Genomic DNA, 25,151 nt, shown 5'->3' with positions numbered 1-25,151 from the left:
ATTCCCATGAGGTGCTGTTAGCAAGCTTACAAGGCTGAGATACTAGACTTGCATAGTCACCAGTCACTCTTGCTATTTTCTACTATTGAGACAATTTTTCATTAGGTTGTATCCAATCTCTCTTCCCCTGCCCCCTCTCCAGAGGTTCAGGGAAGCCCTCCTGAACAGTGTGGGCTGCACTGCACTCAGTGTGAGTGAAAGGTTGCCTAAAACTAGGTGGGTTTTTTTGTAAGATCCCTCAACCCAAATTCAATTCCCTTGGTACAGAACAATACAGTCCATGTTTTTTTCCACTGGCCCTCCAATGCTCTGAAGAGATTTATTTTTTTCAGGGTGAAGAGGAGTGCAAAGAAAGAAAAGAGAAAGATTGGATGTAACCCATTGTAATTGTCTAAATAGCAATTTTGAAGGTACAGAAGACTGCAGGGGGAAGGAAGTAAAAAAGCAAGATTAGCCTGAGGATCTGCCTTTGGCTTTTGCAACTGCTGACTACAATCCAATTACTTTAAACAACCCCTTTACAAGTTCTAGTCCAAGACAGATCCTTAACAAATGCATTAATATGGTAACACCAACCTGCCAAGTGGAGTGGAGTGGAGTGTCGGCCTTGTGTATCACGGCAATTTACATTATCAGGGGAGCACAATTTCTTCACCCGAGCCAAGCAGCCCTTTTTCGCAGCATCTAGCAAAGCTGCATCTCCTCTAAGGAGATCCTGAATATCTGTGTCACCATCTTTAACAAGGTCTAATGGTGTGTTTCCATCTCTGTTTTTCTTTGTGGGGTCAGCCCCATGCTATATTGATAAGAAGAGAGAAAAAACCCAACAACACATCCATTAGCTTTCATAACTCAAGTAGAAACATATTTAAAATTTATATCATTGTCAGCTGATTATTTCTTTCTCTATTAACAAATATTCAAATATACTAAGAATGCTCATCAGCAATATGGGTAGCCCAAATTATGAGGCAAACCAAGGTGATTTGGGTTCTGGTTCCATGTTGCTGACTTGGGTCCTGCTATTAACAAGGCATCTTGAGGTGGCTAATGGACCCTCCAAGCATCCTCATTTCCCCCCACCTCACAAAAGGTTAAATACACAACCATTCTCCCACCTTCCCTTTTTTGAGAAATGAAACCAAGCTGATTGGGGAAAAGCGGAGGGTGAGCAAGGTGGTGGGATCTTTCATTTTCATGGATAGGTCTAGCTTTTACTAATGTGTTTGACATTTTATTGCCTTTACTATAGTATTGTGTTTTAAAGTTGGAAACAGTCTTGCAACATTTTATATGAAAGTGCAGTATATAAAATAAACACATAAACTTTTAAAGGTTCATGCAGAAAGTCTGCCCAACATTTAACAGGCTTAATCCACTTAATTCCCCATTATAATCCATGGGGATGAAATACAATTTCAGATTTAAAAGATCAAATTTTAACCCAAATAATGAATTGAAAGGGAACAATATGGCACAGAAATGAAACACACTGGACTGCTTCTAAATGCAACAGACACAAGATGAATCTTGTGGTAGTTGCTCTAACATAGAACATGGGATAGTTTGAAACATTTCTTTAAACACAAATTGAATACCACTAAATGGAAATAAGCAAACTAATGAAACTGAAACATGCTTCAGTTTTCCATGTGACGCACCTGTAGCAGAAGCTTACAAATCTCATATTTCCCTTTTGCAGCAGCTTCATGTAAAGGAGTGAACTTCCACAAATCAGCTACATTGACAACTGCACCATGTTTAACCAGCAGTTCAGCCACTTCATAGTGTCCATAAGAACAAGCATTGTGCAAAGGGACAAGGCCTCTGAAAATATTAAGGAAAAACATCCATCAATGTTTGCATCACTCGGCAGGGTGCCTTAATTTTGGCTAACATTTTCATTATCTTAAAAAAATACCTCAATTTTTTAATGACTGACCTAAATATACAGTTAAGTATAGCTGCTATTAAAAAAAATTATTTCATAAAAAATAAGTGCATGAAGAATTATGTGTTCATATGGGGATAAATAGAATACTTTAGTCAACTAGATAGATTTAATTCAATTAGCCCCCAGTTACAAAGCAGTCTTCCCCAACCTAGTGCCCTCCATACATTTTGAACTACAATTCTGGTCAGCATAGGCACCAGATTGGGGAAGGCTAATGCAGTGTATATATTTAAGGTCAACACAAAGATCATACAGCCATCACAATTCTGTAATTTGTAAAGCTGACGTCAGCTAGAAGCACCAGTTGTTGGGGTTCCAGGTTTTGCAAATGTTAAGCCGCTGAAGGTATAGAGGACTTGAATTCTAAGATTCCTAGACATTTAATACATGCTTGAGGGAACATTTAGCCTTATGTGGTGGATAATGCCTTATCAATATACTGAAACTAAACTTAAGATGACAAAAAGGTTATGGGGAAATAAGCCATGATACCCTGTGGTACCTATTTTTTCCAGAATTTTTTTTTTGAAGTATAGCCCCACCCAAAGCACTCTTGATCCAATACATGTGTCAGGCACTAACACAAGGAAGAATGGAGAACTGTCTTCCTCCCTCTGCTCCACTCCCTACATTCGCTATGAGCTATTTAATGGAATATTTACCCTTTGTCTTTTGCATGAACATCAGCACCATGCTGCAGAAGATACTCAACCACTGATACTCTGTTGTATCCTGCTGCAAAGTGAAGTGGAGTGGACTGGCGGCCTTCAATATCCCGGCAATTCACGCTCTGTACCGTACATAACTTCTAAGGAACACAACAGTTGAGACACACGTTACTTCAGCCAAATATTCAGCCAACTTTAAAAAAAAAACCCAAAAAACAGCAATTGTCTTTTATATGATTTTGTATTTCAAAGGAATTAAAATAGTTATCTAATTTTTCAACGTTTTCTCATCTCTGAAGACCTGAGAATAATCTTCACAAATTAGCCAGCAACACTTATATATTTCATATTTTTGAGAGAAAGAAAATCCACAATCCGTTTCTAAACTTACTTTTACTGTGTCCACATCACCTGCCTTTGCAGCTTCCAACAATTGCCGATCTGCTTCCGAGTTGCCTAAAGGGACACCTTCTATAAAATAAATGAGAGTATAAATTACTTAACCAAGTTCAAATAGCACAGAAGACAATAATAAATAGTCATTAATACTAACCCTTAGAGAAATACCATTTTGAGATCTCATAGTCTACAAAAACATAACTATCCTAGACAAAAGGCTTGATTTACAATTTAACTGAACATACCAACTAAACTTTCAATTACCAGTTAGAGAAACTCAGGTACAACAGGTAGCTGCAAAACTATTATTAATGCAAAATTAGACATGTGCTGTTGGAACTGAACCTGACATTTTTTTACTGAGACATAAGTATTTTCCATAATGAATTATAGTATGCAGTATTAACATACACAAACTGTCAGATAATTACCACCAACTGAATGACAAAGGTTCATGAAACAGCCAACTAAAGTTGCAACTGCAACACACAATCTTATACTGTAGACATAACTTTAGCAAGATGAAAGAAAGAAGAGAACCACCAGTCATTACGCTCTTCGTCTCTGAATTGGAAAAGGGGGTCACTTGAAGAAGAGTGACAACACTCCCCCACTTTAACATTGTGTAATAGCCTAGCCTGAAAAAGCAAGGCCAACCATTTGTACCTATTCTAAGAAAACAGGCCACCATTAATTGCCCATGACATTTTTTCTGTTTTGAAGTTCCTTCAGCATGTTCCTCAGGTGGAGCAGAATCTGTGGGCGCAAGGGATGAAGGTTTCAGAATTAGTTTTAGCTTGTAGTGTAGCAAACATTTGCTGGTACTGCAAATCATACACATCAATTATTTTTTAGTTCCAACAGAAAAAAATTCTAAAGATTGCTTAAAGTAGCCGATACATCGACAAGTCAGAAGTGTTAAAATTATTACCTTGTAATAATTGCTGAACACTCTCATTTCCCATCTGAGATGCTGTGAAACCCTGCAGTGACACAATTGATGGATCACACCCGGAGCTCAACAACAGGCGGCAGGTCTGCAGATGACCACAGTGTGCTGCTCTATGCAGAGATGTCTGCCCAAGGTTATCCAAAGCATTGACCTAGAGATGATCACAGAATGTTAAAAATATCATTAACATAACAGTATGCAGAATACATTTTTCAAGAACTATCTGTAGGAATTCCACTTACAAAAACCAAAAAAACTACACTGTGGAATAATGGGTTTGCAAATTTTCTTGCCTGCAAAGCATCTTTATAGCAAAAATTGACTGTTTATCAAGAGTTCAAACATTCCCAAAAATCTTGATCTTGGTCTCTATATAATGCCAATAAATAATAATAATAATAATAATAATAATAATAATAATAATAATAATAATTTTATTATTTGTACCCCGCCCATCTGGCCGGGTCCCCCCAGCCACTCTGGGCGGCTTCCAACGAATATTAAAATACATTAATGTAACAGTCAGGAGAATCACAAAGAGGTACATGCCTGAAGGTTATTATTAGGAGTAAAGTTACAAAATTTGAAGGTTTGCAATTCTCTACTTTATTATATATAAAAATATGCCTGATTACAGTTAAGTGGCTCATACCTTTGCTTCATGTTTCATGACTACTTCAACAACATCATTATGACCTTTTTCTGCTGCCACATGGAGAGGTGTCAGGAAGCTTGATTTAAAAAAAGTAATGACAGTTTCCACTGAGTTTTCTTAGACTGATAATTGATAATTAGTATGCAAATAAAATGGCTAGAGCATCAGTTTGCAACTGGGGAGAACTCCAGTTATGCATTATTTTTTTAAGTATTTATAAACAACACTTCTCATAAAAATATAGCAAGGTGCTACACATTGATAAAAGCAACATTAAAATCATCTTTGTGTGGCCTTCAACAAGTCAATGGCCACATCTGCATGTCCTGTTAAAGTTTACCATAAAGTGCATAAACCAGAAGAAGCTGCAGCAAAAAGCCTTGGGCTTTCTCTTCCTTCCATGCAACCAAGTAGTCCAGAAGCTTTTGCTTCTGTTTCAAGTTAATTACAGTTTATCATGTTGCCTGCACCTGGAATTATGGCTGATGTTAACTATGGTTAGTTTCAACAAGATAGCTTCATAAACCATGGTTTGAAATTGACTTGTTATGCAGTGAGCACATTCTAAGGAAACTAAGTCTGCACGCTGGAATGAACCAGAGGCTTCACCTGTCTCCTTAGTTCTCATCTCACATGGCCAGAAGGACTTTGGCAGCATTTAGATTCACTTTCTTCCAATCTTAACTTGTTCTGTTGTATGCACCCACAATCATGGTTTATCACAAACTGGACAATTTCCAAACCACTAATGGAAGGACTGTCCTGAGCTGCTTGGAAGCAGGGTGGAATAAAAAAGTGAAATGAAAACTCACTCTTTTGTCTTTTCATTGACGTTGGCTCCTTTTCTTAAAAGCAGTTCACAGATTTGTTTTCTTTTAGGATATGGAGATGCAGCAGCACAGTGCTATTAAAAAAGTGAGATCATTGTATCATTTGCTTATCAGCTTATGGTGAAACCAAACCACATGGAAATATGGGAGTATTTTTTCAGGCCTAAGTGCTTAGAAGGAATGATTTTCATGGAGATTACCTCTGGGAAGGGTTAAGCCTGCACCACTGCCATCTCCACAAAAGAAAGGTCACACCTCCAACCAGCAATTAGGCTAGAAACAGCCTTGCATTAAAGCCAACTGGGAGGCTCTTTCCATGTTGAACTGCTGCACCAGTGACGGTTTTCTCCTACCTTGAAAATGCTTCCCATGCACCAATTAAGTTTGAAAAAAGCATAACTGTCATTTGGAGGGGTTATAGTGCTGGAGAAGGGGTGGGTTAACATGCTCTCCCAAACTGTACCCTACCCACCCCATGTGGCAATTAAGACTTGAAAATTGCCTTCCATGGGCTCCAATGGGGGGCTGGTTTTAAGACTAACTGGTGCATGCAGGGGGGCAGGGGTCAAGGAAGGGTAGCTGAGGACCAGATGCGGAAGCCACACAGGCCCTACACCTTTTACTCAGGTCTTAGCTGTTCCCTTCTCCTTAATCAGTATTTTAGAGATGAATGAAGTTCAAGGAACTATCAACAAATGGATTTGGATAAACTATGCCTAAAAAACAACAACGCATGTTAAACAGTATGGCCACCGAAGCTGGTTAAAAGGAGAATAGTTGCATGTCGACTTGCCTAGCTTAGCTACCACACAACTTAAATATATATTCAACAAATTACCAAGGCAGTTTCGTGAGTCTGGGGATGTTTGAAATTTACAGTCTCAAGAGAAAGGTGCTTTTTTACACGAGCTGCATCAGATTCCCTCGCAGCATGTAGCAGTGAGTGACCTTTGAATTCATCTAGAAGAGAAAACAAGATTTCATGATGTACAGGTCTCAAGCCATTATCACAGGTACATCTTATTGCTGCTAGGATAGAATTACTTTCAAACAAATGCACACACTGTTCTGCATTAAGACACATTTGCAGAAATCATTAAGAATGGTTCCTCTAATTTAAAAAAAAAATAGTAAATTTGTCTATTCACAGAATAGTCATCATGCCTAGTCTTGAGGGGGAAAAGATGCCTTTAAATGTCTTGATACTATAAACTTTTTTAAAAATATATGGGAGAGGGACATGGCCTTGCCTCTGATTTTGTGCATACGAGGACTCAGGGGAGGTAGTAGGTATCACAAATACAGCGGAACCCCGGGTTACGCACACCCCGGGTTGCAGGCGTTTGAGTTAAGAACGCCCGCAACCCAAAAGCGTTTCCGGAGTGTGCGCAACCCCCGGATGCGCAGAACGCCTCTGCGCACTTCGTGCATGCGCAGAAGCACTCAAATCGCACTTCCAGTTTTTGGGGTTTTTTTCCGTGCGCTCGGGATACGCACACCCGCGTTACGCACGCCGATCTGGAACGGATCGCGTGCGTAACCCGGGGTTCCACCGTAATGACTGGCTACAAAGTGTGGGTCCCTACTGGAAACTGGGGGGACGGGGGCGGGAATGTTCATATCCATCAATTCTTCTCAGTCAATCCCATTTCCTCTATACTCACATGCCAATCGTTCTTTTAATTGAGGTGTTGGGGCCAAGTCGATTGTACTTTTATTATGGCAGTTTAACAGTGTAGGATCAGCACCATAGCTCAGCAAGAGAGAACACACTTCCACTCTGTTCTTAGAAGCTGCTTCATGCAGAGGAGTAAACTGCCACAGATCCATTGCATTCACACATGCTCCATGCTAGGAGAGAAAAGATAACTCATAATTTTATGCTGGATAATACTAAACTAGAACTCTGATGTTATAGGGAAGACATGATCCATCTAACATTACCCATAAACACTCATATGCAGAAGGTTGAAAACTCTGTTAGATTAGTAGTCCTGCTTTCCTTCAAACAGTGACAGTTTAGCTTCATGACAAGACACGTGCCTTTACAGTGGTACCCCGCTAGACGAAAATAATTCGTCCCGCGAAAATTTTCGTCTAGCGGGGTTTTCGTCTTGCGGAGCGGCAATGGGAGCCGCGCTCCGCAAAACGAAAAAAAAAAAAGACGAAATTTTTTCGTCTTGCGAGGCAGCCCCATAGACTTTTTCGTCTAGCGGGGCTGCCTCCCGCTAGACGAATGCTTTCGTCTAGCGAGTTTTTCATCTAGCGAGGCATTCGTCTAGCGGGGTACCACTGTATCCATAAATTGTTTGAACCTGAGTTTCCTTAAAAAACACACAAGACCAATACTTCCAGGAACAATCTCAGAACACGCTGGGCAAGTAGTCGTTACAGCCAATATAATTACAGTAATTTCAGAAGTCCAGTATCTTTATCTTGAATCACTCTCCTAATCTCATGTTTCTCTCGCGAGACATTTTTATCGAAAGAAAAAGTGGTATTACTTGATCCCATACAGAAAGTCAAGTGAAAATTTAGCATTTTCAGACGTACAAGCCCTAAACACAATCAGTCCAACATTTTCTTCCATATTTTTTTTACCTCATGCAATCTAAAATGGGTTACACATTAAATAATATACATACTTCAATGCCCATTTTGAAAATCTAGGTGACAGGAAGTAATTTTCAAAATACAAAAACAGAAAGAAACAAAATTGCAATAACCTTCCCATAAAAATCGCACACAATTAAGAAACTAACCTTTACAAGAAGTTCTGTTACTTCATAATGTCCATAGGAGCAAGCATTGTGAAGAGGAACAAGATCTCTGTGGGGGGGAAATCCCAATAACTTAGCGCATGAACACTGAAAAATCTCCTTCAACAAATAAAATATTGTCAAACACTGTTCATTATTAGTATCAAACAGAAAGCCCAAACATTCATCTGACAAAATGAAAAACCAAATATTGGGCGAAGAGGGGAGCTCCTCTGTCATTGGGCTCAATGCTCTTCAAAAGTATAACAACTGGGTGGTCAACTTATAGCAATTAAGTCCTACTGAAGTCAACAAATAATATTGTTGTTTTTAACCGGAGAGGTTCAATCAAGTTAAATTTGATTACAAAGAAAGTCAGTTGGCATTAGAGACAGCAATGTGGTAAAAAAATAAATATTTGCAGATAATCAGCCTGTAATTGAAGATAACAGACTGCAGAATTAACTCACGAAATTTGAGGGAAAGCAACAGTTATAAAACCCCTGGATTGACAGAGTACAACATGTTGGAGGAAAGACTCTGCATAGTGCTCATGCAAGTCCATGTTAAAACATGCCCTTTTTATTTTATCAAAAGCTTCATGTAATCATCTGATTAAAGTGCCAATCAGTCATTCCCTTCCCACATGACTGAAAATTACACAGGTAAGAGTAGAAGCAGTTGGCAAGAACTGCCTCCTCCGGTGCAACACATTTGCCGGTCTTAACACCCCCCCCCAAATGCTTCAGAAGACTGTGCTTCAAATCATGAAGGGGTGCACAAACTGGCAAAGATTATACAGCTACAGGTAGGTAGCCGTGTTCGTCTGCCATAGTCCAAACAAAATAAAAAACAAAAAAATTCCTTCCAGTAGCACCTTAGAGACCAACTAAGTTTGTTCTTGGTATGAGCTTTCGTGTGCATGTATGTGTATCTGAAGAAGTGTGCATGCACACGAAAGCTCATACCAAGAACAAACTTACATTGGTCTCTAAGGTGCTACTGGAAAGATTATACAGTCATACCTCGGGTTACGGACACTTCAGGTTGTGCGTTTTCAGGTTGCGCACCGCGCCGAACCCGGTACTACCGGAATGGGTTACTTCTGGGTTTCGGCACTCGTGCAGAAACACTAAATTCCGCTTTGCACATGCGCAGAAGCGCCAAATCACAACCCACGCGTGCGCAGACACAGCACTGTGGGTTGCGAGCACTGTGGGTTGCAAACGTGCCTCCCGCACAGATCACGTTCGCAACCCGAGTGTCCACTGTATGCCCCAAAAAGTGGGGCTTGCTAAGGCATCCCAACCCTTTCAAATAAAGCTAATGTCCAAGAGGGCTTCTGAATTTAGAATTTCTAAAGGTTAAGATGGCCTATTCTTTGAACAAAGTGCCACAAGTTTTGGCATGCCCATTTCAGAGATAAAATCTAATCCATGCTTCAACAGAATCTACAAAATCATACCACAACCTCCCGAGAAAGTCTTACCCTTTATCCTTAGCATGTACATCTGCTCCATGCTGCAGCAGGAGCTGCACAATCTTAACACGGTTATAGCCAGCTGCCAAGTGTAATGGAGTTGACTAGAAATAAAAAAATACATAAATCTAACGGTTATATAAATAGAAGGCAATTTTCCATTAAAAGAATTATAATAAATCAGTTAAAACATTCTACGTTATCTGTAGCATGACACTGGGGGCTGCAAAGGGAGGAGTGTCAGCAAAAAGTCACATCCTCTACTACCTGGCAGAAGGATATTTAGGAACATAAAAAGAGCCTGCTGGATCAGGTAAGTGGCCCATCTAGTCCAGCAGCTTCATTTTCTGCTGGATCAAAGCCTTCCCTGATTATTCAGAGCTGTTCCGTCCATGGAATGCTACCTCTGGATCCAACCCATAGACTTAGGAGGGCCTTTCGCATAATAAGTTACATTTGAGTACAGCACAGTGAGCCAGAGAAAGAATGAGGCTTAATTTCCCACGTCTGTTCAAAGGCAAAAGTTACTGCAATCTTTTCTCAAGCTAAACTAGTTACATAAATATATTTAAAGAGGACAGCATAATAAAGGACAACAGATTTTGATTTCTGTCCACACCCCAGGCAAATATAATTTATAGAAAGTAATTAATGCTACCTAGCACACTAGTAATATTACTGATACAGCAAGCATTTTTGGCAAAGAAAACCAATGCATAATCTCTGTATTAGATTCCTTGTTAACATTTTTTTCTGATTGGCTTTCAAAAGTACAATTTTATTAAAAACTAAAGAACAACTGATATTGCCAAGACAGAACATCCATGGCTCTTTTGTTTATACAGCTAGGCAACACACATAATATCAGATTTCTACTTTAAGTAAACATTCCTGAATTAAAATATAATTCAAAACATTAACTAAAGTATGTTACCAAATTCATTTTAATGTAAAGTGTGTGGTTTTTTTTAAAAAAAATCTAACATTTTAAAGTGGGCATTTTAAAACAAAAATACCTTTCGGCCATCACTTGCATGACAGTTGACATTTAGTGGTGTGAGAAGAGCCATCAGTTTTTCTTCATTTCCACTCCTAAAAGGCAATTAAAAATTCCTGAACATTTGGCATGCATCCTTCTTTATTCAACTTACACCATACTCCAAAGCAACTACAAACAGCTACCTGAATGCTTTGCAATTAAAAATAAAACTTTGGAATATATTTTATTGGTGCAATGGTACTTCATATATCATATATTAAAATCCTTAATCACAGTTGCTAGCAATGTATCTATTGGTATTTTATTGTAGGAACACTAGCGGTTACATTCAACACTGTGAGAGCAGCATTCCATTCACATTTGATGTGTGTGAAGATTCCAGCAAGAAGTGCAAAAGTTTGCCCCTTTCATTGAAGAGTGAAATCTAAGAGGACACATAAGGACAGAACTTTTCTCCAACCCTCTAGAAGGTGTGCAGGTGTGGGGGTTACTTCTGGACTAGACACTTGCCTTTTAGGAATGGGACTGAGATTAATATGGTGCCTCAGGCAGGTTGTTTGTAAGCTAGTTCCTGGTTTCCTAAAAGGTATTGTTTTATTTGTCCGGGGGCAATACATTTTAGGCAGATTCTATCTTTGTCAAGACAAAAACCTGTGTCTCTCTCTCTCTGTGTGTGTGATTCATTTACCTGTTAAGAAGTTTGACCAGGGCCAACCTTTTGTTTAGGGCTTAGGCCATTACAGTTGTACCTCGGGTTACGTCCGCTTTGAGTTACGTATTTTCGGGTTACGTACTCCCGTAACCCGGAAGTGTTTTTCGGCGCATGATCTGCACATGTGCAGAAGCATTCTGCGCATTCAGCGCAGTTCACGCATGCGCAAAGTGCATTTTTTGGGTTACGTACTTTTCGGGTTATGAACGACAACCCGGAACCAATTAAGTACATAACCCTAGGTACCACTGTATTATGAACTCCAGTACTGTAGCCAATGAAAAGAGTCAAGTAGAGTAGAGTACGTGTCGCAGGCCCTTCCTTGAATGTCGTTCATGCACTGTCCCTGCCTCCCCCACCTCCACACACAGAGTGGATAGCCTGCATTAGAGAAGTATTGCCATTGCATGGAGAATGCCAGACATTAAGATCATGGTAATAATTTCCAATCCATAACTGTACATAATAGCCTTTGTTATGCAGAATATGAAAAAATCTTCAAAGTGTAGCTTGTCTCATTTTTGGGGTATTTTTGAAAGAGGCAGGGTAGTAGATCCAGCTTACATCTTTTATTATTTCCTACCTGGCACTTTCCAAGAGTTCATCTTTCTTGTATTCACCTGAAAGTTAGCAAAAAGGAGATAGGATTTTTTATTTCAAATACAAATGTGTAAAACTTTTATAAAGCAAAGGTTGTTGTTTTTTGTTTTTCTGTGTTTTTATCCTGTCCTCCCTCCCCAAATAGTATGCTGGCTTGCTAGAAACAAAATCTGATAAAGCGATATTCAATATACAATAATTAAAATTACAGTTATAAAGTGTCAGAGGATCCTTCAGAGGCAGCGGAGAGCAGGCTGAGGTGGAGGGAGGCACCCCTGATGTTGAAAGTACCCAGCACCACCAGAGAAGCCCTGAGACTTCCTGTGGGAGCGATAGGCAGGGAGGGAGTTCCGTGGCGGAAGGGCAATCAGATGTTGCAGGGTTCTGACACCAACTCAGCAGTTCAGGGACGGAGGGGGAATCGGTAGTTCCGTCGCCCCAATTATGTAGGGGGCTCAAACAGAAAGAGGAAAGGAGGAGACTTGGGGTCCCCAGGTTGATTTGTTGGAGAAGAAGAAGAAGAGGAGTTTGGATTTGATATCCCGCTTTTCACTACCCGAAGGAGTCTCAAAGCGGCTAACATTCTCCTTTCCCTTCCTCCCCCACAACAAACACTCTGTGAGGTGAGTGGGGCTGAGAGACTTCAGAGAAGTGTGACTAGCCCAAGGTCACCCAGCAGCTGCATGTGGAGGAGTGGAGACGCAAACCCGGTTCCCCAGATAACGAGTCTACCGCTCTTAACCACTACACCATACTGGTTCTCGCAAAGTGCCACTTCTGGAATCTGAGAGTGACTAAGACAGTCATGGAATTTGAGCTCTGACTTGTACATATCTGTATAATAAACTGATGTAAATATACAGATCCTGTGTCATTGCCTTTACTCGTGAGGAGCACTACTGGACCCTTACATAAAGTCATCTACGTCTAAAGGCCTGGATGAATAGACATGTATTTCTCTTCCTCTGACTGCACACAACACACTGGGACATGCAGAGAAAGTTACTCCTTCAAGTACTTGGGACAAAGTCATTTACAGCTTTTATGAGGACCAACACCCTGAACCGAATCCAGTTTGATATTTTTAAAATACTGGGTGTGATGTAACTAGGCTTTAGAGTAGACCTGTTGAAATTGAACGACCTAACTTAGTATGGTTTATTAATTTAAGTGGCACTGCTCTCAGTAAAACTTAGCTGAATACCACCCCACTATTTTTGTATGAAATCAAAAACTGCTAAACATTCAGGCAAGCAGTAAAACCTATGGTATATACAAAATATAATTTTGCTAATTTAGATAAATGGCACAGCTGGAATCAAAAGCTTAGCCCTCAAAATGAAAACAATCAACTCTGAAGCCAGCTACTAAACTCACACAAGTAGCACTCTTTTCAAATATTACTTATTCTGCATGATGGTAGGATAAACAAGCCATTATATTTGATTTCCCAGAGGAGTGGTAAAAAATAAATGGGCTGTTCCTTTACCAATCTTACAAAGTACTACTGTATTTTTTTTCTTAGCAGGTCTTCTCCAGTTAACAAAGATTATTACTCTCACCAAGCATAATAGGAGCAATACCACCTTACCAGCAAATAGTAGCCAAAACTTAAATCTTACAGATTACAAAAAGACAACATTTACCTGAGAGCACTGCTTTTGCTGATGGATCCGCCAAGTCCAATGCTGTTCTTCCATCTGTATTTCGGATAGCTGGATCAGCACCATGCTGTAACAGTACTAAAAGGAGAAAAAAATAAAGCTTTCATCAGAACCTGACAAGGAAGTAGCTCAGCGGAGATGCTAAGGGATTAGATGCCCTAATCTAAAACTATAAGAGTTACGCTAAGAATCAAGTTAGAATTATGCTAACCTGATAACGAAACATAACCCTGAACATTTCAGTGTAAAAGGCTAGTTTCACTTGGGAAGTGTACACGTATTTTCAAAAGCAGTTATACATACAGCAGAATCAAGCAAAGGTAGTCACAGAACTGGTCCTAAGGATGAAACAGAACAGTTGGAAAATACTCCATTGTGAAAACACAATTTTCATGCTTTCTTTTTCAGTCACAAGTACAGTTTATGCCTGCACACACACTCCCTTTCCTTCATTGCTGCATGTACATACAGCAGAAAGCATTAGCTAGAACAGAGGAAAAGTGTTTGCTGTGTCTCTAGCAGTCCCCCCTCTCCAACAAAGTGCTCTAGAAGGAAATTAATGTGAGCGCTAAGTAAATCCCTCATTGAGCCCTAGGGTGGGAAAGGAGAAATGTATGGAAACATTTCAATGAACATATTATTCTGCAACTAGAAGAAGGCAGGCTCCATCGACCTTATAGTAACAGCCACATTCACATGTAATTACAGTTTGATACTCCCCAATAAGCCACTATTAGCACTATTAGGTCTGGGGTACTGTTTAGGGGTTTTTGTTGGGGGGCTTTGTTGCTGTTATTGATATTTTTTGTATCTTTATTTTATATTATTTTAATAAAGAATAATGTATCCTCATTTCTACAAGAAGGCCTTAGATTGTTTGAAAGCTTGTTTTCCAATTTAAAAGATATGCATGATTGTGTCACTTTATATAAAAAGAACACTGGAGACAGTTTTAAACCAGTGGTTCTCATACCTTTGCCATCCAGCCCCCATCATGCACTACTTAAAAATTGCCTGTGGATCACTTTCAGCTCTGGAACCATTGTCAAAACCAGCACCATATTATGAAAATCACAGGACCTAGGAGCTAGTTCAACAATCAAAGCCCTGATGAGAATGGTTTCTATCTCTGTTGTCAGAAAAAAGCAAAAATAGAGTTGGAGAAAGATTCTTAAATGGTATTAAAGCCATTTATACCGAACAAAGAGCTAAAATAATAATAAATGGCGTGATATCGGAGGAAATTGAAGTTGAAAAAGGAACAAGACAAGGGTGCCCTATCTCCCCTTTATTATTTATTACGGTCCTGGAGGTCCTTTTAAACATGCTACGAAAAGAGAAACAGGTAAAAGGAATCAGAGTGGGAGAGAAAGAATACAAATTACGCGCCTTTGCAGATGACCTGATGCTATCCCTACAAGAACCGGAAAGCAGTGTCCCCAAAGCCTTAGAATTAATTGAACAATTCGGACGTGTAGCTGGCTTCAAACTAAACAAACAGAAAACCAAAGTTTTAAGTAAAAATATGAGTGCAGAACAGATACAAAGATTACAGGAGGGCACCGGCCTCAATTTTGTCAAATCGGTAAAATATCTAGGTATCAATCTCACAGCAAAAAATGTGAACCTGTACAAAGGCAATTATGAAAAACTGTGGATAGAGATAAAAAAAGACTTGGAGATATGGACAAGATTGAAACTGTCGTTAATGGGAAGAATAGCCGCCATTAAAATGAATGTTCTACCAAGGATGCTGTTTTTATTCCAAGCCATACCAATTTTGGATAAGATGGACTGCTTTAAGATTTGGCAAAGGGATCTATCGAAGTTTATATGGCAGGGCAAAAAGCCGAGAATTAAGTTTAAGGTGTTAACAGACTCCAAAGAGAGAGGAGGCTTTGCCCTGCCGGATTTAAGACTTTATTTTGAAGCAGCTGCCTTTTGCTGGCTAAAAGATTGGTTCAAATTAGAGAATGTAGATGTGTTGGACTTGGAGGGATATGATAATATGTTCGGTTGGCATGCATACCTTTGGTATGACAAAGTTAAAATTCACAGAACTTTTAAGAGTCATGTAATTAGGAAATCTTTGTATCAGGTCTGGATTAGGTATAAAGACTTACTGGAGAGAAAGACTCCTAGATGGATATCGCCAGTGGAGGCTAAGGCCTATAAGAGACCAAATATGTCTGCTAGATGGTTGCGATATATGGACATATTGCAACAGGAAGGGGACTTATTTAAGCTGAAAAGCTATGATCAAGTCAAAAGTCAAGTCCCTGACTGGTTGCAATATCATCAGGTACATGAAACTTTTAAACTAGATAAAAAAGTCGGTTTTCAGGTGGAGAAATCAAAACTGGAAACAGAACTGATCGAATCGAACTCAAAAAACCTTTCCAAGATGTACAATTTGTTGCTAGAGTGGCATACTAAAGATGAGTTGGTTAAATCAACAATGATAGATTGGGCAAAAGATGTTGGTCATAATATTATGATGGATGACTGGGAGAGATTGTGGAGGAAAGATATTAATTTTACTGCTTGCAATAGTTTAAGAGAAAATGTAATGAAAATGCTATAGATGGTATCTGACACCAGTCAAGCTAGCTAGAATGAACTCTAAAATGTCGGATGTGTGTTGGAAATGTAAATCGTCAAAAGGTACTTTTTATCACATGTGGTGGTCGTGTTCAGGGGTAAGGGCCTTCTGGGACAAGATTTATAATGAGCTTAAGAAGGTAATGAAAATTACCTTTTGCAAGAAACCAGAGGCTTTTCTCTTGAGCATGACCAATGATGAGATACCCAGTCAGGATAGAGTCTTTTTTATGTATGCCACAACAGCTGCTAGAATTTTATTGGCAAGAACTTGGAAGGGCGAAGAGATACCGACAATTGAAGAATGGCAGATGAAACTGATGGAGTACATGGAGCTTGCAGACCTCACCGCCAGAGTCCGAGACCAGAGGGAGGAGAAGGTGTCACAAGATTGGAAGAAATTTAAAGACTATTTAGTTAATCATGTTAAAATGAATGTTTGAATGTTTGTGCAGGAATATATAAAAGAATCGGCTTTAGAAGTATAAGTAGAGTTATAATTGTTTAAGAAGATAATATTTGATTGGATAGACCTATTTGTATAAGAAGATGATAAGATATAGAATATATGTTAAGGAATATTTTGGTTTAGATAAATTTAAAAAATATTAGAATATTGAGTTTAAGTTAATGATAAAAGAAATGAAGCTACCTTAAAAGTATATATGTTTTTGAAGACAGAGGAGGGACCAGGGGAAGTCCCCCCCTAAGAAGTTAAAACAAGTTTAGAAACAGAGATAAGTATTTAGCAAGGTTTGTATAAGTTTGTTTTGTTGTATGGTTTTGTTGTATTTTTGTATTGTTGATTGTCTATTATGTTTTTATGGTGTTTATGCATGTAGGTTTAATGTTGTTTTGTCTTGTTTCATGGAAAAATAATAAAATCTTATAAAAAAAAAAAAAAAAAGCAAAAATATCCAGGATCAATTCTTGATTGTTCTGCAACTTCCCCACATATCATCTGAATGGTGACTGAACCACCAATGATCCAGAGAACACAAGTGTTTTCAAAAATTACCTATGCAGACATCAATTTTGCCCTTAATGGCAGCTTCATGAAGGGGAGTGTAGTTCCAATTATCCCGTGCGTTAGGATCTGCACCATGCCGCAAGAGAAGATTGACAACTTCAGCATGACCAAAAGAACAGGCATTATGAAGTGGAATGAGGCCCCCATCGTCTCGTGCATGAACGTTACCACCACTCTGAAGCAAATATTCCACTACATCCCTTCGACCAAAACCTGAAACAAAAAAGTAGTTTTACATAGTCAGTCTTCAAAGGAAGAAAGCTAAAGCTAAGAAACAAAAATCTAACTTGCTAATCTTCCTTATACATTCCATGAGTGCTATAACCAGACAAGATGCCAAAGAACTGCTTCTGGCTAACCAAATAAAAGAAAGGCTGATGAACAGAACAGGAGATCGCTCCTATTTTGGAGATTTTAAATTTCCTGAAGTTTTGAAGTCTCCATTTTTTCAAGAAATAAGCAGAAATGGGGGGGGGAGTATACATTGTGTATTTTCTTATCAGTTCTAAGTATACATTCCCTAATTTTATTGCAAAAAACACAATGTGTGCCCATAATAAATAAATAAATTGGCAGTTGGACAATACCCTATTTAGTTCCAAACAGCTGACATTTTGGTGGTTCAAATAAAGGAATTGCCCCAACTGTGGATTTTTAAAATGTTACTTTCTGCATTAAACCTCCATTTTGTATCATTATATAGTAAACAAATGGAAGTTTTATCATTTGGACAGAGAAACAGTTGCCAGAGTCAGCATCATCAGTAAACAATACAGAATCCCCTGCATCTCTCTGAGGGAACCATGGGATAACTATACAGTACACAATGTCAACCGGGGGATGGGTAGCCTTCAGGATATACAACATAGGTACAACATAGTGGCTATGGGGTGGAGCTAGATTTAAAAAATGGTAGCACAGGGTAGACAAGATTAAAAAGATTAAAAGCTAGATTAAAAAATGGTAGCACAGGGTAGACAATTTGCACCTGACAATGTGCATATAAAAGATTAAGTCTATATCGGAGTTACTATTGATCAGGGATTCTAAGACAAAACTCAAGCAATATGCAGTAGAGCTGCAAAGAACTAATTAATGCTTCTACTTTACAAGTAGGAAACATAGAAGCTGAGATAAATGAAATTAATTCGTTCTGTGAGTGCTGTCGTATAGCGAAAATTTCGTCTTGCGAAGCACTAACGGGGGAAGAGCAGTTTGACGGGGAGGGAATCGGAAATTTTTTCGTCTTGCGAGGCAAGCCCATTGAAAAATTCGTCTTGCGAGACAGCCTTCCGCTAGCGAATGCCTTTCGTCTAGCGAGTTTTTCGTCTAGCGGGGCACCACTGTATTCAATTCAGTCAGAAACCCTTCTATATCTATTGCAAATCATGTAGCTCTACCTTCTGTCTGCTCCTGCCATAAGCAGTGATGCATCTGTTATACTGCTTCCAATTCTTAAAAAATACTATGGTCTAACAGAATAGGATTTGAATGCACACATCTGCAGTACAGTGGTGCCTCGCAAGACGAAATTAATTTGTTCCGTGAGTGTTGTCATATAGTGGAAATTTCGTTTTGTGAAGCACAGTCGGAGGAAGCGCGGTTTTAAGAAAAAAAAAGCAAAACGTTTTTGTTTTGCGAGTTGCGGCCATAGGAAAATTCGTCTTGTGAGTCACCCTTTCGTTAGTAAATGCCCTTCGTCTAGTGAGTTTTTCGTCTAGTGAGGCATTCGTCTTGCAAGCTACCACTGTATACAGTCCACCCCATTCAGCAGGAGCCCTCAACCCTCAAGGTAAGCCCTCAAGGAATTGGATTCCGTGGCTTATCTTCCAAGTGTTGGTTGTACAATACAAAGCCCTGAAGAGTTCAGGGCTAAAGTACTTGTAGGGATGCCTTCCCCTCAGTGGGTTCCCTCAGTGAGTATGGCTGAGGGTTGGGGAACTGCTGGCCTGTGGGCTGAAGGGATTTGTCTCTAGATTCAGCCTATGACATCCCCTCCTTGGACTTGCCCCTGCCACAGCAATTAAGTTTCTTCGTAAACCTAAATGCCACATGGGGGATTTCTTGATGGGGGTTGCAAGGGTTAGTCAGTCTCCCTCTCCTTGCGTGCTGCCCCCTCCTTAAATCACCTGGGGCCTAGTTCACATATCACACTAAGTCAAACCACAGTTTTGTGCAAATGCAAATATGCTTCTGGAGAAAACCTTGCACCACTACTGTTCCTCCCTGGTATTTTAGGTTAATGCAGAACAGCTGTTAAGCCAAAGTTTGGTTTAGTGTTTCATCCAAACCAGGCAACCTCCTCAACCACTACCTGTAAGTATAAGACAAATGTTAAGGAGAGTTTAAATCACAAACCCAGGTTCAGATGACATGGTAAACCAAATCTTAACTGCTGTGCCACACTAACCTAAGAAACCATGACCTTGGGAGGAGCAAAGGAAACACAGCCTCCTATGGAGCCAGTATATTTGCATGTTTGTTACAAGCCATAGCATGGTTTGGTGTGATATGCAAATGTGGTCTGTTGCTGGTCTAGACATCATTTGGGGTTTTTTGATAGAATAAATTTGCCTGTTCCAATCTGGGCAAATTAATGACAGTTCAGTAGTTCACCGTGCCAGATGGACTAAACAACTTGGGCATTAAGTTGCAATCCAAAACAAACTTATCTTGGAAGCAAGCCAAAATCAGTAGGCTTTGGAAAACCTGCATCTAAGAAGCTCCAGCCTCCTTTTCTCTGTTTGTCCATTTGGGCCAAACTGAGCGTTGCAAAACACCACCTAACCCTTGGATCTGAAGAAGGCATCCTTGTGTGCAATTACAAGATGGAATTACAAAATAATTATCAACTCTGATGTGACAGCTGCACACATGTAAATTGTGACCAATAATTTCCAGGAACTTCTAAACACACACATGCCTAATCACAACAACCCATCTATGTGCATGTTTTACACAACAACATCTTCCTGAAAGCGCCCACAAAGCACAACGTGAACTAATGTTTACAGGATGTGGGCCATCGTTTTAGCTCTGAGAGTGGATTGCAGACTTATTAACAAATTCACCATCGATGCGTTTCCTTCTCAAACTGAAAACCTTTTGAATGTGAGGACTTGGCTAGTACCGGTTTGCTTCCCCTTTGGACGCCACTTTTCAGGTATGCACCAGCCCTTCCGAGGAGACACTGAAAACAATGCATCCCGCCCACGGAGCGGAAGGTCGGCCCACGCCACCACTTGTAGGCCTCCCTCGCTGTGTGTGTGTGGGGGGGCAGTCTGGCTGCTCTTGGCTACGGTGGCCATTTAAACACAAGCCCCCACAGGCTGCTTTCAGGGACAAGGATCTCGCGAGTTCCTCCTGCATGGCCAGAGATCAGGGAGATGGGGGGGGGGGGTTATAGGCTCCTCTTATTTCCACGAGGGAAATGTGCGGTCGTGGGGACACCCACCCGCCCACCAATTCCCTGAATGATTCCCCTTAAAGCCCCAAATAAACAAACAGCACCTTCCTCGGCGGAAGGGGCCCAACCCCACGGCCCTAAAGCCACTATACCCCGAACCCCCCGTTCACATGCAGGGTCAGAGTCAGGGGTGGAGACGCCCGAGGCGGCCTGGCCACCCGCGAGTACCTGCGGCGAAATGGAGGGGGCTGGACTTCCTGCCGGCCGTGTCCCTGCTGTTCACGTTCTCGGGCCTCACCAGCCGCTTCACGCGCTCCACGTCGCCGTTCCGGCAGGCTTCGAAGAGCTCGCGGGCCGGCTCCGACGACGACGACGACGCCCCCCCGGCGCAGCACGGGGACAACAGCAACGCCGGCGGCGGCGGCGGCAGCGCTTCCCCCAGGGGACCAGCCGCCGCTCCACCCCGCCGCCCCGCCATGCCGGGGGCAAGAGCGAACTTCCTTCCGCGTTCGCCCTCAGAGCCCAACACCCGCCATAGGCGGCCCGAGCTCTCACCGCGGAGAGCGGCGGGGGGAGGCGGCGGTGGCGGCGGCGGCCGCCGCGGGGAGCAATTCGACGCCACAGTCGCCTCCGGCCGAGGCAGCCACTGAGGGGGAAGGAAGGCGGAGCAGCCGAGATGCGCGCGCAACGATGAAGGGGGGGGGAGGCGGGAGGGGAGGCGCACGCGCGATGTGCGCGAGAGAACTGCCGGCGCGGCGGTTAGAGCAGCGGAGTGACGTCGGGAGAGCCGTGGTTGAAGCCCCGCCCCCCAGCCCGGCTTCCTTGGGTGTCAGCTTCCCGTGGGTACCGCTGCTTGGGCAGACACGCGTTAGGAATAATGTAGTGCGCAGCTGAATACGGGATTGTAGCGTTGGAAGGGGAGCCCCGAGGGTCATCTAGTCCAACCCCCCTCCAGCAAGAAATCTCAACTAAAGCATCCTTGAGGGATGGCCATCCAATGTGATTTAAAAATTCCAAGGAAGGAGAGTCCACAGCCCCCTGAAGGAGACCGCCGTACTGTTGACTAGCTCTTGCTGTCAGAAAGTTCTTCCTGTTGTTTTGTCCTAATCTCCTTTATTGTAACTTGAATGCATTGGTTGGAGTCCTACCCTCCAGAGCAGGAGAAAACAATCTTCCTGCTTCCTCCATGTGACATACCTTTAGCTATTCGAAGAGGGTTATTCTCTTTCCTCTCAGTTTTTTCCAGGCTAAACATACCCAACTCCTTCAACCATTCCTCATAAGGCCCGGCTTCCTGTCATGAAGTCAGTACAGTATTGCAGGCACGTCCAACAGGTAGATTGTGATCTACCGGTAGATCACTGGACGTCTGTGGTAGATCACTGGTACATCACTGGCTCCCCCAAAGAAGCTCAACAACCATGCCCCCCCAAAAGCTCAACATTGTTGCCCTGCACCTCCCAAAAACAGGACTTTCCTCCTCTTAACAACTTTGACCTGAACCTCAAAAAACAGGTCTTTCCTTCCTAAAAAAAGATTAACAACTTTGACCTGAACCCCCCAAAAGGGGGTAGATCACTGCCAGTTTTTAACTCTGTGAGTAGATCACAGTCTCTTGGAAGTCTGCCACCCCTGCAGTATTGGAGTAAAGCTTCCTTGGCATCGAAATGGGATTGTTGTTTGGTATTGAGTGGCAGTGTTGGGCATGCCCGCCATAGAAATTGGTGGCTTCAGGCCCACCTGACAGCAGCGCAGTGTAAAGTTGGGCTTCATTCCAGTGTCCATGTCCTAGGACCTAGGCAAATAGGATAACTGCTTGTTGGGACCCCCCTGCCCCATTGCTAATTTCGGTTTTCTAAAACACATGTCTGGTGGAAAAAATGGCAAGCACAATTGATATGGCTCGGTTTATTTTAAATTGCAGGATTTTGTAATACAACAATATTTGATTATCTTTCTCAATGCAAAGGAAAATGTTTCAGCACATGAAGCATGACTCTTGTGAGCTGTGATGTGAAGATTTAAGTCTCTTAAAAGTTTCAGTTAGAGGCACATAAAAATCTCACTTTGTGTCGGTTTGCAAATAGCTATAGTGTGAATATAGTGAAACATGGCTTATTACTAAAGGGTTTAGAAAAGCAACAGATTTTTTAGTCCATAAGAAAAATTCCAAAACCTCAGATTGGGTTATACTTGCATTACAACCTTTGAAAACATAACAAAATAGAACTTGGACCTGGTATTCAGAAAATGGGGTAGTTGAACTTGATGTTGAAGCCACAAAGTATATATTTAGTCATCATTTTAAAATAGAGCATAAGAGGAGATTTCAGATTTATAGGACAATCCTGAAAATGCTTACTCAGAGGTAAGACCCATTGAATTTAATGGGGGCTTACTCATTATGCATCCTTTACTTAGGAGAAAGCTCCATTGAACTCAGTGGGGCTTCTGAGTAGACAAGCATGGGATTTGGATAACAGTGGCTTAAGTTCTGATGCTATGCCGTTTTCAGGTTGAACTGGAGATTTCTGGGACAAAGAAGCATGCAATAACTGATCTCACATCTTTGAAAACAAAAAATCCAGCTGCTACCAAGATCTACTTCAAGCCTTAAGCAAAACACACAAGAGTTTTGTGAAGAACAGAAATATATTTCAGCTTTTTAAATTTTACTTTAGGGATTAGTTTTATTTGGATATTAGAGCACAGAAGACTTTGTAATCACTTTATGTATGAATATACAAATAGAGCCTGTGTGAAGAGAGCAGACTCCTAAAAACTGGCAGCAAAACCCAAGAGAGCAACTTGTATAGTATTCCTATATTATATCCCAGTTCCAGCTAATGCTAACTGGAAAAACACACACTCCAAACTGCTAGTTGTTTCAGCACATCCCCTCAGGTGAATTACCCATTCAGGCAACTATCCAATTCATTAACTTTCTTATTCATATCCCTGAGATATGAATAATAGCTTAGTGATAGACTCATTTAGAGTAATCATGTCTAAACCAAATGATCATTTTGACCACATTTCCTTCTACACACAGCTATTTTCATTTCCAGAGTTGATTTGGCAAATAAAATAGTGCCATAATGTATTACATTTCTGCACACATTCATTCAATCGTTCGTTCACAGACACACAGACACTTAATCCATTCAGCCCAGTCTTATGTACAGTTAGGATCACCTGGTCAGTGCCTTAGGGGTGCCTAACTCTCATAGACTCTTTCTCTGTCTCTTTTTTCTTGGAAAGGCACTACTGTGGAGGTCCACACTGCATGCCACCATAATTTTCACCATCCTAAGACCCCAGAGTGGTAGAGTGGATCCAAAACGTTAGTTTCCTGGAAAGGTGCACAATTTGGGACCCTCTGATGTACTAACTAGGCTAAAACTGGTGCAGCAAAATAATATTAATAACCCATCAGCACCACATAACACCGGTCCTGAGAGATCTACATTGGCTTCCAGTACGTTTCCGAGCACAGTTCAAAGTGTTGGTGCTGACCTTTAAAGCCCTAAATGGCCTTGGTCCTGTATACCTGAAAGAGTGTCTCCACCCCCATCATTCAGCCCAGACAGTGAGATCCAGCGCCGAGGGCCTTCTGGCGGTTCCCTCATTGCGAGAAGTGAGGTTACAGGGAACCAGATGGCGGGCCTTCTCGGTAGTGGCGCCCACCCTGTAGAACACCCTTCCATCAGATGTCAAGGAAATAAGCAGCTATCCTATTTTTAAAAGACATCTGAAGGCAGCCCTGTTTAGGGAAGTTTTTAATATTTAATGCTGTATTGTTTTAACACTCAATTGGGAGCCGCCCAGAGTGGCTGGGGAAACTCAGCCAAATGGGCGGGGTACAAATAACTTATAAATTATTATTTTGTCAAATCCCTGATCACCATCAAGTAGCTGTTTAGGTAAAAGCATACTGATGAATTCATTTACACAGCAATCAGATGCCTAAGCTCACAATACCAAATGATTATTATGACCATTTATTTTTCCACTGGCACTGCCATTCCAGTTTTCAGAATTGGGTTGGCAGACAAAACATTGCCACTATAGATTACATTTCTATACACACACACACACACACACACACACACACTACAGGGGTACCTCGTGTTACAGATGCTTCAGGTTACAGACTCCACTAACCCAGAAATAGTAGGCCTACCTCAGCTTAAGAATTTTGCTTCAGGATGAGAACAGAAATCACGCAACAAGGCCCCCATTAGCTAAAGTGGTACCTCAAGTTAAGAACAGTTTCAATGAATCAAGTTCTTAACCCAAGGTTCCACTGTACAGTGGTGCCCCGCTAGACGAATGCCTCGCTAGACAAAAAACCCGCTAGACGAACGGCATTTGTCTAGCGGAAGCTGCCCCGCAAGACGAAAAAGTCAACGGGGCTCCTTCGCAAGACAAATATTTTTTT

The 25,151-nt window shown here is 41.1% G+C and overlaps 1 protein-coding gene across 1 annotated transcript in view; it reads right to left on the bottom strand.

Annotated features, from left to right (window-relative positions):
- Positions 1 to 21,373, bottom strand: part of TNKS2 (tankyrase 2) — a 31,843-nt gene extending 10,470 nt beyond the window's left edge. Inside the window, 16 exon segments of the mRNA XM_033149246.1 lie at positions 577 to 796; positions 1,662 to 1,827; positions 2,617 to 2,762; positions 3,014 to 3,093; positions 3,953 to 4,124; positions 4,626 to 4,704; positions 5,441 to 5,532; positions 6,297 to 6,418; positions 7,123 to 7,309; positions 8,221 to 8,287; positions 9,707 to 9,801; positions 10,714 to 10,789; positions 11,993 to 12,029; positions 13,656 to 13,751; positions 17,293 to 17,517; positions 20,939 to 21,373. Coding sequence (XP_033005137.1) covers positions 577 to 796; positions 1,662 to 1,827; positions 2,617 to 2,762; positions 3,014 to 3,093; positions 3,953 to 4,124; positions 4,626 to 4,704; positions 5,441 to 5,532; positions 6,297 to 6,418; positions 7,123 to 7,309; positions 8,221 to 8,287; positions 9,707 to 9,801; positions 10,714 to 10,789; positions 11,993 to 12,029; positions 13,656 to 13,751; positions 17,293 to 17,517; positions 20,939 to 21,188 — 2,110 coding nt within the window. The 5' untranslated portion in view covers positions 21,189 to 21,373.
- Positions 21,374 to 25,151: the final 3,778 nt, after the last annotated feature.

This window comes from Lacerta agilis, chromosome 5 (assembly GCF_009819535.1).
Source record: "Lacerta agilis isolate rLacAgi1 chromosome 5, rLacAgi1.pri, whole genome shotgun sequence".
Classification (NCBI taxonomy): Eukaryota; Metazoa; Chordata; class Lepidosauria; order Squamata; family Lacertidae; genus Lacerta; species Lacerta agilis.
This window is presented reverse-complemented; position numbering and strand designations above follow the sequence as displayed.